The sequence below is a fragment of the Triticum dicoccoides genome, chromosome 1B, assembly GCF_002162155.2.
Source record: "Triticum dicoccoides isolate Atlit2015 ecotype Zavitan chromosome 1B, WEW_v2.0, whole genome shotgun sequence".
In the NCBI taxonomy this organism is placed as follows: Eukaryota; Viridiplantae; Streptophyta; class Magnoliopsida; order Poales; family Poaceae; genus Triticum; species Triticum dicoccoides.
In genome coordinates this window covers 358,768,342-358,780,751 of record NC_041381.1, presented here as the reverse complement: position 1 = coordinate 358,780,751, position 12,410 = coordinate 358,768,342, and the positions used below count along the sequence as shown (strand labels likewise).

The 12,410-nt window shown below is 45.6% G+C and overlaps 1 protein-coding gene across 2 annotated transcripts; it reads left to right on the top strand.

The window, feature by feature from the left end:
- Positions 1–704: 704 nt before the first annotated feature.
- On the top strand, positions 705–3,753 carry LOC119335341. Of its 2 annotated transcripts, XM_037607481.1 has the most exons (3): positions 705–1,911; positions 2,028–2,099; positions 3,471–3,753. In XM_037607481.1, the coding sequence occupies exon 1, from the start codon at positions 772–774 to the stop codon at positions 1,582–1,584; it is 813 nt and encodes a 270-aa protein (XP_037463378.1). In that variant the 5' UTR covers positions 705–771; the 3' UTR covers positions 1,585–1,911; positions 2,028–2,099; positions 3,471–3,753. The 2 variants fall into 2 exon arrangements, with proteins under 2 accessions (XP_037463378.1, XP_037463371.1); XM_037607474.1 differs by having other exon boundaries at positions 705–2,099.
- Positions 3,754–12,410: the final 8,657 nt, after the last annotated feature.

Here is a 12,410-nt window from a genome sequence, read left to right as displayed (position 1 = left end):
TGTATATATATTTCTATTTCTGCTGCTAAGTTTTTTAATTAAAGCAATCATCTCAAACGCTAATTAGAATAGAAATAGGTGTTAAAGGGGCGACTACAACTAGGCACCGCCCAGCTCTCCCTCAAGAGGCGCGCCACGGGCGCGCCCCAACACGTAGTGATCTTTAAAAGGACGCCATGGAGGAATGGTGGAAGTGACATGGGGAACAACATCCCTAATTTCATCTTCTCGTGTGATGTGTGATGAAAAATTTGTGTAATAATTTGAATAATGTATGTGATGTGTGATGAACAATTTGTTTGTAGTGTTTATGATTTATTTGAGAAGATGAGTTTGATACGAATATGTTCAATATGTATGCAATTATCGTGCTCAATATACATCATTTGTTGGAGCAAATGGTGTCTATTTTATATCATCGGTTAAAGTAACATGTTAGATGATGTTTTTTTAGGGGCATGCTCAAACTGATGTATAATGCACTTTTTGATGATGTAAAACTATGTTTTATGTGCCTTTTTATGTACTTTTTTTATTTTGAGGAGGTAAGAGTTGGGCTGTAGCACCACGGCGAGGTGGTTACCGCCAATCGGCGCCAGAATGGGCTTTCCTGGGCCAAGCGCGCCGTTGCGCGGTCGTAAGAATATATACCGAACAAAAAAGAAAAACAAATCCATCGTCGCTCTGAAAGAGATAAAACAAGCAAACCCTAGCTTGTCGGGAGATTCACTTCACCAATTCACCTTAGCCGCCGCTGCTGCCCGACCCACCATGGCTTCCACCAGCACCACCTTACCTGATTGGTTGATGCTCGACCGCTTCGTGTTCTGGAGCGAGAACTTCACCTTCCCCAAGGACGCCGATTCAACCCTGGCCACCGGCACCAACTCCATGGATAAAAAGTTCCAGATCTGCTTCAAACTCGTTGAGCCGCCGGAGGTGTCCCGCCTTTATCTGCAGATGGATGAAGGCTTGTCGCAGTCCCATAGCTTCGACATCGTCGCCGCCCACCGCGCCGCGGTGCTCCTCCAGATGAGTTATCCTATCCTTGTGCCAGGCTACGAGAACATCATCCCGATGATCGACTACTTCCTCTACTATACCGCCGGTGGTGGCTCTCCGCCGTCTCTACAGCGGCTACCCCCTCTTGACGGGACCATTGCCCAGGTCCAGGACCAAATCAAGGCCAGTGCTGACGTCATGACGAATCAGTTTTTGCGCAGGCTGAAGTGCCTTGACCTAGGCGTCCTGTGCCGCGGAGAGGATGAGGTCGCCGTCGCACAGCTCGAGATCACCGAGTCCGGGGCGCCACCTAAACTCCAGGTCCTGTGCCCGTCTATCTCTCGCAGTTGGGAGGTCAAGCATCCGCCCATCGTACCCTGCGACGATGTGAAGGAATTTGATTTGGAGGAGGTCTTTAAGAACTTTGATGCTCACACAGTCATCCCCTTCAAGAGTTACCTGTGTTGGGTTGATTACTCCTTTGGTATCTTGTTCTGCGATGTGTTCAATGAGAGCCCCAAGCTCCTATACCTGGAACTCCCGGCTAAATTGCCCATATTATGGGCCGGACACAAGGGCTGAGCATGGGTAGAGGCGTACCACACCGTTGGTGTCACAGAGGGTGAGGTTATGAAATTTGTCAAAGTTGTCGATGGCAATGATGAGTTTTTTGAAACCACTGAACCTGCCAGTGATGATTTCACCATCACCTCCTGGGCACTAATAACAGAAAGCAACGGCGTGATGAAGTGGAAGCAGGATGCATCTATTAGATCCAGTGAGATAGGGTTTGGTGGACTCACACATCTTCCTCGTACCCCATTAGAGTACCCTGTTATCAGCATGTATGAGCCCAGTGTCATTTACTTCATGATCGGGCATGACCAAGCATCGTACATGTATAATAAGGTATGGATTGTTGCCATTGACATTAGCAATTGTCAGGTGAAGTCGTCATCTGCATACATCAATGGTACAGAACAGGTGGGGGACCTCTGTGCTGATGAAGCTTTGTACTTTGCCAGAGAAAAACCCCAGGTTTACTCTACCTTTCTTCCTGCCGAGTTCTCCAAGCACCTCAATTTGCTTGGAACAAGGTAATTGCTTCTCATGAATTTACTTTGTGGTTTGTGCACAATATTCATATGGACTGTTTGTTTTCTCAGCCACTTATGTGTCTAGACTCTTCCTGCCCCATTTGGTGTTTGTGTCAATCAAGGGCAGTCTTGATCTTACTTCCAGGAAACAAAAATAACCTGGGATCTAGAGTTTGGAATTTGAATCAAAATTTTGAAGAGAGATGTTAGTTGGCTGTGACCAATAGGAGTACTGTCTTACTCTCAGTTTTTCTCTTCATATTAGCTGTCACATCTGTATGATGGCCATCCTTCAAGGCTTCAACCAAATCTTTCTACCTGCAATTTCCAGCAAGTCAAGCTGCACCTTCTACCACCGAGTCTTTGGGTACTTCTTTTTGAGACAATGTTGGTGGGAGAGACACAAGGTGTAGATGCTGCCCTTTAGAAAAAGGAATCCGCCAGAGAGATGTCTCTGTTGTTTGATGTTTTGTTTGGTGTCATCTTTTAGCAGCCGGACTCATAGTTTTATATAGTAATACAATGCCCTTAGTTTTGTTGTTCGTTGGTGGGTTTCTTGTGTTTTTCTAGAGCTCAAGACAATGCATTCACCCGGAGTAGGGAATTCTATCCGACCTGGATGCAACCATTTATATGGCACTGCACCACCTTGTTACTGTAGAATGTGTAATTTATCATCTTGCAAGTCCTTACTGCCCCCATGGTGCTGGGTGCCATAGTTTCACCTGTCTAACTCCATGGCTTTGGCAACAGCCTGCCTGCACCATTACGGCCCATGCATCCCTTACGCCAGCACATTTGCTACCTCACACGGTCTTAACTGTACCTGACAATCACATGGAGGTCTGGTCATTTGCATTACAAAACAATTGACATCATAGAGGGTCTGACCTAATTTTATTAGTCAAGACATACATGTGACTTGATATCCGGAAGATTCTACGTATGTTCATTCTGAGCGGCTAACCCTAAAAATTGGATTAGTCCATCATCTATATAGTGAAACATTGGTATTCTCTATTTGTACTACTATTCATATCTTATGCTGCCTGGAGTCTGTAAGCAACCAAAACACCAGTCTAGCACATGAACGGTTCTATGTTCTGTGTATGTAACTCTGTTCTGTTTGTGTTGGAAGGATGGTTGCGTTGCGTTTTGCTCTTCCAAAGCAAATGCTTCTACATGATAATTGGTTCACTACATTGTGTCTAATGTAGTTGTGGTAAAGTAGTCTTTGTTTTCACAGTTGGAAGTACATTTTTCCACCCTTGTTTATCCCATGTTGGGTATACAACCCTACTGGTGATATTCTGCACTGTACCTATCTGAATCAACTATGGGCGTTCTATTAACTTGGCAGTATTCTTGTAGGACCGGTCTTCTCCAAGGTGGGAGCGATCAAGCTATCGGTATTGCAGTACCTGAAAAGAAGAGGAAGTTAATGTGATGAAGTTATCAGTTTGATAGATATGTTATGCGTCAAGCAACAACGTGAAAGGACGGGCAATAATTGAAAAGTGCATGTTTTGTTTGAATGCAGAATTTTTATCACCTTTTGGAACATCTGGTAGATGACTCCATGAAATTACTTCCTATTTGTTTCATATAGGAAATCTTGCAGTGTCCTTTCAATTTGTAATAGCTTATTCGCGTATTGTAGTGTATGGGGTGCTGTTGACCCACCTCCTCAGGGTCTTTGGTGTGGTGTGTCGTTGGATGGGCACATCGTGGATATGGGTCGTCCAATCAGCCTGTTGAATTGACACATCGTGGTGTGTTTTGGGCCGTTGGATTGGCACATCGTGCTGCGTTTGACCGTGGCCCACGCCCGCCCGTCAGCGTGGCATCTAGATGTTGCGCCTACCAGTAAGACGGGTTAGGATCCTCTGCAGTGCTGTACAGTCACTGCCATGTGGGACTTGGCCCCACATGTCATCAGCACTACAGCACCATATGGTACTGCAGAGGATCCCAACCCAGTAAGACTGTCTAGCGGTTGTTTTGGTTCACTGATGCATGTTCTTTGTTGCATCCCAGCAAAATTGATGCGTCTGCATCCCACGAGCATCCCCATGGACATTCTATCACCACCGCAAACACGAAGCGGACCAATGACGAGAGCACGAGCACGTGCCATTGAAACTGAAGTTAACTCTTTTCTCTTTAAGCATTCTTTGGATTCACATAAGAATTGGCTTCTACCTCAAACAAAATATTATGCATTCTTAGGTACCAAGGAGAAGGCTGTGAAGAGGAGGCAAGGAGGGAGAAGGAGGTGCCACAGGGTTTGGGTATAGGTGGAGCCACCCTATACCCTTACTAGTCATCCCAAACCTTACCCATCACCCTTACCCATATCCGTTGACATGTATAATTTTTTCCCATACCCGTCACCCATTAGGGTAAATGGGTACCCGCGGGTAAAATTATCCAGATTTGCAGCACATCAATTTGAGCATTACACAGTCATAAACAACAACTTATAATAATAATTTATATACAACAACACATCATGACAACAACACATACTCATTCGTGGGCTAGTTATTGTGGTGCGGTGGCCTAACATGAATGCATGATGAGATCCTTTTAGGGCTGTGGGATTTATGTACACATGGTATTTTTAATATGTGAATAAATAATATATAAGGCCTATTTGTCAAAATATATGCGGGTACATAGGTATGAAATTTTCCTATTTATGTACCCGTGGGTATTTTTTTGACCCATACCCTTGCCCTAATAGGGATTTCACCCGCAGGGTACGCGGGTAATGGGTACCCATTGCCAACTCTAGGGAGACCCAAGCACCCACGGAGAAGGAGGAAGGACACCCATACGCAAAGAACCGAAGGCCTCGGACCACCTCGGGTGCCCGGGCCCTTAGTCGCCACCCAGGTGAGCTCCCTGACCACCCCGGGTGCCCGGACCGGCGACCACAGGAGGGGCATTGCCCCTTGACCCCTCCGGGTGCCCGAGCCCTCACACCCCGGGTGCCCCCCACCTGGCGCGACCCCGGGTGCCCGACCCCCTCCTCCCAGCGACCCCCCTGGTGCACGGTCTCTTTACCCGGGTGCCCGGACCCCTCCAGCCATGCCTGCGCGCATTTTGGGTTAAATGACCCATGTATCCCAGTTTTCCCCTCAATTTGTTCCTAGGCTATAAGTACTTCATATCTAACTCCAAAGTAGGGTTAGCAAAGTGTATGGGACTATCTAGAGGGAGCTTTGCTCATCTACCACTCCTCTTGGAGATGAAGACCTCATAGGAGAAGATCCCTAGTGGATATCAAGGCCTCCTCTTGGAAAAGACTATCATAAGACCTCACCTTCTTTGGAGTGTGAAGAACATTACCCTAGTGCTATTTTCTTGAATTGTTCTTGTATTCTTGTGGATATCATGTGTGCTACTCTAGTGAATCTGTAATTGGGTTTTGTTTGAGTTAATTTCCCCTATGTTCTTGTGAGTTCATCTCTTTCCCCCTCCAAGTGTGAAAACATCCTCACTTGGGGTTCTACCCTACAACATCCTGGTGTCATGAACTAGGTCGATTCACATCTTGGAGTCCATACCCCCCATTTGCGAGCCTAATTTTGTTGCTTTTTGGTCCCAATTTGAAAATCCTCACAAAAATAGCCTACCATTTTTTTTGCATTTTGTTGGTTCTTGTGAGATTTTATTGTTTTGGTCCATGGATCTGTTGTTTGGCAAGTGGATCTAGCCTCTCCCCAACCATCCACACCATGCCCACCACGAAATCCACCCAATTTTTCTACCCCCTAATTTTCCGCCCAAAAGGGCCACCCCCGGGCACCCGGATCCCTGGGAAATTTTTGCCCAACCCTCGCTGACCACCCCGGGCTCCCGCACCCTCCAAACCCCGGGTGCCCGCACCCCCCAGTTTCAGCCCAAACCTAACATCGTTTTCATCATAACTTTCACTCCCGAAGTTTGTTTTGCTTGTTCTTTAGCTCGTTTTGTAGCTATTGACATTCCTCATCCACGTAGATTATTACCACCACCATTTTCTTTCATAAAATTTTTCACCATAAAAGCATCCACCTTCCGCATTTGATCGATTTTGAGTTGCGGTTTCCATTTCCTAAGGTGTTTCGGCTAATTAGGAACAATTTGACATCGACAACACCACTATTCATCATCACCACGGACTCGACATCGACAACGAGCACTTCATCCTCATACCAACCGTAAGCAAGGATGGTAACCTCGACGACACCTAGTACCTTTCCTTGCCATTGCATTGATAACCCCATCCATTTTGCGTCACTTACCTATCGAGACTAGTGAGTTGAGAATTGCCGGGCCACGCTCTTTGTGCACCATAGTGATACCCTTACTCCGCATAGCTACATTTAGCGTGAAAATCATCTTGCTATCATCTTTGTTCCATAAATCTCTCCTGTGCATATCTTACATAATTGTCTCATATTTTCGCTTGCAAATCAAGCATTGTGGCATAGTAAAAAGACGAAAAAAGAGAGAAAGACAAAGCTTTTAGGCAAAAGAGGAGAAACAAAGAGCTTGTAAGCAATAGCACCTGAGCCATCTTTGCATAATTACATCATATTAGATCATACATACATAACAAAATTGGATTGAAGACGGCACATTACTCTCATAGGTTGGTGCACAAGCGTATCTAGCCCATTTGAGCAATCGAGCTGTTGTCTCTCTTGTATCCATGCAACAAGAGCATTTTCTGTGATTACACATTTTCTGCTCCTTCCTTGGTTGCGCGGATCCCACTTATCTTTCATGTGTGTGTTTCCAAGTGACATCCTAGGCTTTGATATATTTGCATTACTTGTAATTTTGTGAACCTTCTTAGCATTATCAATATCTTGACTAACACTTGCTTGAATTTTGTGCCACGCATCCTAACCAAGCTCCTCGATAATCCCTTACTTTTGTAGGTGTGAGAAACAAACCCTGTACCAATTCTATTATTGTAGCATTATATTGAGTTATACTCGATACATCCTCAATCTTTATAAAAGGTAACTTCGGTATTGTTCTCTCATTTCCTACTCACCACCACTTGACTATCATGGATAGGCCAAGCACTTCGGCAAACCCACTCTTCGAGGATTGAGATGAAGCGCACGACTACGACACCAAAAATCATCTCTTCGGCATTCAACCAGCTCTACATCAAGAAAGCGAAGCTTTGGGAGACTGCATCGGGAAACTCTCCATGGACCTTCGTCAACCGAAAGCAAGGAACCAGGACTATCTTGATGCCAATCTATCCACACAAATGGAAGAATCTCGTCATATGATGGTTAACCACACGTCATTCACGCCATCTTTATCAAAACGACGCCACTCTGGTCGACACTCTTCGTACCCTTCTTCCAATGTAAGTCTTCAACAAGCTCGTTCTCATCGCCGCAATGTCCATCAAGATCACCAAGCTCAAGAAAATCCATTCCATGGAAATGGTTTGCAAGACTATCTTTGAGAGCGCGAACGACTTCGTCGCCAAGAAAAAGGTGCCATGGAACAAGAGCAAGCCCCACGACGATCAGCTAACCTGGCCCAAGCATAACAATAGTGCATTTCCCCTTGATGGTACGATTTACATATCTTCTACCTCTGCTACTTCTGTTCAGGAAGGTTAGTTTAGGCACTCCATCCCTGAGGGCTACATCAGCTTATCTTTCTAGAAATCCCAGCTATAAGCTAGATCGGTATAAATAGGGCATTAAGCAGCAATAACAGAGATAGCATCTATGAGTTTTTTAATCCATCCTTTAGCATCGCCTGACTCGTACAAGGTGTTTCCTTCCTTCGCAATACCCGGCCAGGGCAATGTAGCTATCCCAATAAGATATGAAAGCTGGGCCACACCTGAGCAAGGAACTTATACATAGAAGTAACAGTAAATGTGCAAGATTTGGACCACTGCCATTTCCTTAAACCATCAATCAACAAATTGAAATAGAGATATCGGTATCTTCCAATCTGCCACAAGGATCTAGTCGCTAGTATCTTTGCCTTCTTCCCAACTTATCCCAGCATTCCTTGTAAGTGTTGCTATCACTATTTCTCCCTCCGGTGGCCTTGAGGCGTCTCGATCAATCGGTGTATCCGCCACAGGACACACCTCCTTCTCTCAACCATCCGAACAAGAAGATTTTAGCACTAACCCTCCAGCAGCCTTCTTTCCGACCGAAGTACCGCTTTTCTTTGCACTACTTTCAAACCGTATCAGGAACAAGAGCTTATGCATTGCTTTCTTTTCGCAGTACCCGCCCCCAGGGGTCATTACTTGATGAAGAGTGCTTCCCCTTTGAGCACCTTATCTTGGCCATCAATATAATTAATCCATCATGCCTGTCTAGATATTGCTGTTAATACACAGGTTGATTGTATGACTATGGCATAGTGAGTTCTGGCTCCTAGCTGACATACTGAATACATCATCGAAGCGTGTCTATCTTATTCCAATGTAACGATTCCATTGAATATTGTGATAGCATCCTTGATTTCAGCTAGCTATTCTCAGTGATATGCTTGCTCCTCTTGGATTTCATCCCATGATAAGTATGTATTGGAAGTTGGAATGCCTAAAGTATTGGTGCATTAGGGTCCTCTTAAGCCTTGTTTCCTTCTTGATCTTACCTTTCCATTGCTATCACTCGCTCTAGCCTCTCCTGGCCAGAGCTCCCTCTATCAACAACACCCTCACGCGATTGATTCCCTGGATAAGTATGGCTCATATAAGGTATCCTGATCATAGTAATTGTATCATATCTCCTTCTCCTATTGATCTTACCATCCCTCGAGTCCAAGTCTCGGGATGGCGCTTATTAAGGTCCTATTTCCCCTTGACAGGATCTTCCAGTTCTGGTATCCCTGAAGAGCATTTCCTAGTATGTATTTACTAACCTTAAATGATAGGAGCCGTATTTAGATAGATATCCTATAAATCTATTGATTTTCATTAGCTTGTAAATTCCTTGTGTGAAATAACTCAGAAATTCATTGTGCTAAACTTGTATCTATGCAGTACTGTTTAATGTGGAAGAAGTGTTTTTGTTACTAACAACATAGAAACCATGATACCAGTGCATAAGCATGAAAAACTCACTTTGTGATCAGATTGATCAAGGTTGTAGTCATTCGAATTTACTACTTCGTTAAATGATGGCTGTTTAAAGGTGTCTACCATAGTTTGTTTGGACAATGTCCTTAGTAATCAGGTACGTGACCTTCTTATAACCCACGACATCGGCATGATAGGTGTTAAATACATCCAGTGATGGTGGAGCTAAATCAGCAGGTTTTATATATGGATCCCAAGGTATATACTTATACCAGACAGTACAAAATAACCCTGCGGATACTAGAAAAGCAAAATAACCGTACACATACGACTTAGAATTCTCATCAGAAAATGGTATTACTACTTCAACCAACTTGTTTATGATTTCACGTTTCAAAAGGGATTTCAAACCAAGACCGCTATGTGAGAATCGCTGAATAACGTCAAAAGTATCCCTTAAGTAAATATTATCGATAAAAAACAAACCTAGTGAATTATTTATTTCTTTAAACTTATCAAATATATACATTTAGATTGTCGCTAGCCTACCTAAGCGTGGAACAAATATTTTATATATACATATTCCATAACTAGAGTTCCATAATTGTGAAACGTTGTAAGGGCATATTTTTCCCTAGGTGTTTTGGTGATTGATGACAATGCTCATGCGGACTAATCGTGTGCTTTGAGTCCCTCAGATTCCTCATCAGTAGGCACAAGACGATTCCGTGCCCCTCGGAGACTGTTGAAGCCGGCGTTGTTCTACGTTTCTCCTTGGTGGAGTTGAGTCGTAGGAGAGCCGTACTATTAAGAGGGGGTCCGCGTCGGAAAGGTAGGGTGGAATCACACGTACACTTGTCCCTCCTTTCCTTGCACTTTGGAGCTACCCGTCGTTATCTTGGTTGTGTGGAAATCTGGCGACTACTGCTGTACTTGCGGTAGTACCGCAGGTACAAGCGGTAGTACCGCGGCGCTTCACGGTAGTACCGCCCCTTGGTGCGGTAGTACCGCGGCTCCCTGGCCTAGTGCCGCTCCGGTGCGGTAGTAGGGGCGGATGTAATTTTTTACATCCGCGCCTCCCATGGTAGTACCGCTCGTCCAGCGCGGTAGTACAGTGGCGGCCCACGGTAGTACAGCTCCCTTGGAGTCGTAGTACCATGGCCCATAGGCCTAGTACCGCAGTGTCGCGGTAGTAGGCGCGGATGAAATTTTTTACATCCGCGCCGACCACGGTAGTACCGTGCCTCGCAGGCGGTAGTACCGCGTCGGGTTTTCGCACCACCCTAGTTTCTGCGGAAGTTTGCACGGATGTATTTTATTTCATCCGCGCCCTTCCCAGGCCGTGACCCTCCTGCCTTGCGGTAGTACCGCAAGGGGAGCGGTAGTACCGCGCAAGCGGTAGTACTGCTCCTTCTTCAGGCTTGTTCCGGCCTGTGCAGTTGCCACGGTAGTACCGCGCGGCGCCGCGGTAGTACCGCGTCCTTGGAGCGGTAGTACCATGGGTCGCGGGCAGAACTAGTGGATAACGGTTGGATTCTTTCCACGTCTATATAAGGGATGTCTTCTACCTCTAGTTGACTATCTCTTCCACCTCTAAGCTCCATTGTTGCTCCAAGCTCCATTTTCGCCCGATCTCTCTCCCTAGCCAATCAAACTTGTTGATTTGCTCGGGATTGGGTGACAAGGGCCCGATCTACACTTCCACCAAAGGATATTTGATTCCCCCCACTTATCCCTTGCGGATCTTGTTACTCTTGGGTGTTGAGCATCCTAGACGGTTGAGGTCACCTCGAAGCCATACTCCATTGCGGTGAAGCTTCGTGGTGTTGTTGTTGGGAGCCTCCGATTGTTGTGGAGATTGCCCCAACCTTGCTTGTAAAGGTTCGGTCGCCGCCTTCAAGGGCACCAATAGTGGAATCACGGCATCTCGCATCGTGTGAGGGCGTGAGGAGAATACGGTGGCCCTAGTGGCTCCTTGGGGAGCATTGTGCCTCCACACCGCTCTAACTGAGACGTACTTCCCTTTAAAAGGAAGGAACTCCGGTAACACATCCTTGTCTCCACCGGCTCCACAATTGGTTATTTCGTGCCTTTACTTTCGCAAGCTTACTTATTGTTACATCTCTTGTTTGCTTGCGTGCTAGTTGATATTGCATCATATAGGTTGCTCACTTAGTTGCACATCTAGACAACCTATTTGTTGCAAAGTTTAATTTGGTAAAGAAAAGGTTAAAAAATATTGTTAGTTGCCTATTCACCCCCCCTCTAGTCAACCATATCGATCCTTTCAATTGGTATCAGAGCCTCGTCTCTTTATTAAGGACTTTGCCGTTCGAAGAGTATGGTTGACACCAACGATGGTGCGGAGGAACACTCCGGTGTGAATCCCATCTCATCTTCGGCCGAAGGGGGAACCTCGGTCTCTCGTGAGGAGTTCAATGTGGCTTTAGACACATTGAAAACCTCCATGATGGCCGAGGTTATAAGCATGTTTAATGATTTCCTAGAGGGACTCAAACTATCTACCGCGCCTATGAAAGTGAGTGATCCTACTAACAAGGTGACGGATGCTATCTCCGACAAAGGGGAAGCTAACAATGAAAAGAGTCCTTCTACTAGTGGTAGAAATGGCACCGGCATCTTTGCCCATGTGGAACCCCCGGTTTATGGAGGGCCTATCCCCTCCACTCATTTGAATCATGCCGGTCCACCTCCTAAATATGAGAAACATGAAGATTTTGATAATTGGGTCTATCGCTTTAAGCGTCATTTGAAACATGTGAACACTAACCTTTGGAGAATCATTGAAGAAGGTTTTTATCCTCATGACCCAAGCAACTTCACCCCCCGAGAAGCCGTGGACAATCAATTCAATGAGAGTGCTCTCTTCATCATCCAAGATGCAATCCTCCCCGAAGATCTCCCTCACCTTCGACCCCATGTCATGGCTAAAGAAGCATGGAAATGTGTCGAGGGTCTCTATCGTGGAAGTGCTAGCATTCAACGGTCCAACTATGAAGTGGTGCAAGATGAAGCCGATGAGTTTGCAATGAAAGAAGACGAAGAACCTCGTGAGCTCTTTCGAAGAGTGACCAAACTCGCGGTGGCACTCCGAGATCATGGAAGCAAGGACACGGATGACAATTGGATCAAGCGGAAGTTCCTCAAGGCCATGATGCCCTACAACAAAGCCATGTCCTCCGTCATTCGTCAACGACCGGACTTCCACACCATGACCTCAA

Bases quoted from the DNA above. Each gene is read 5' to 3' on its own strand.
- LOC119335341 (XM_037607481.1), top strand. From the start codon at position 772: ATGGCTTCCACCAGCACCACCTTACCTGATTGGTTGATGCTCGACCGC.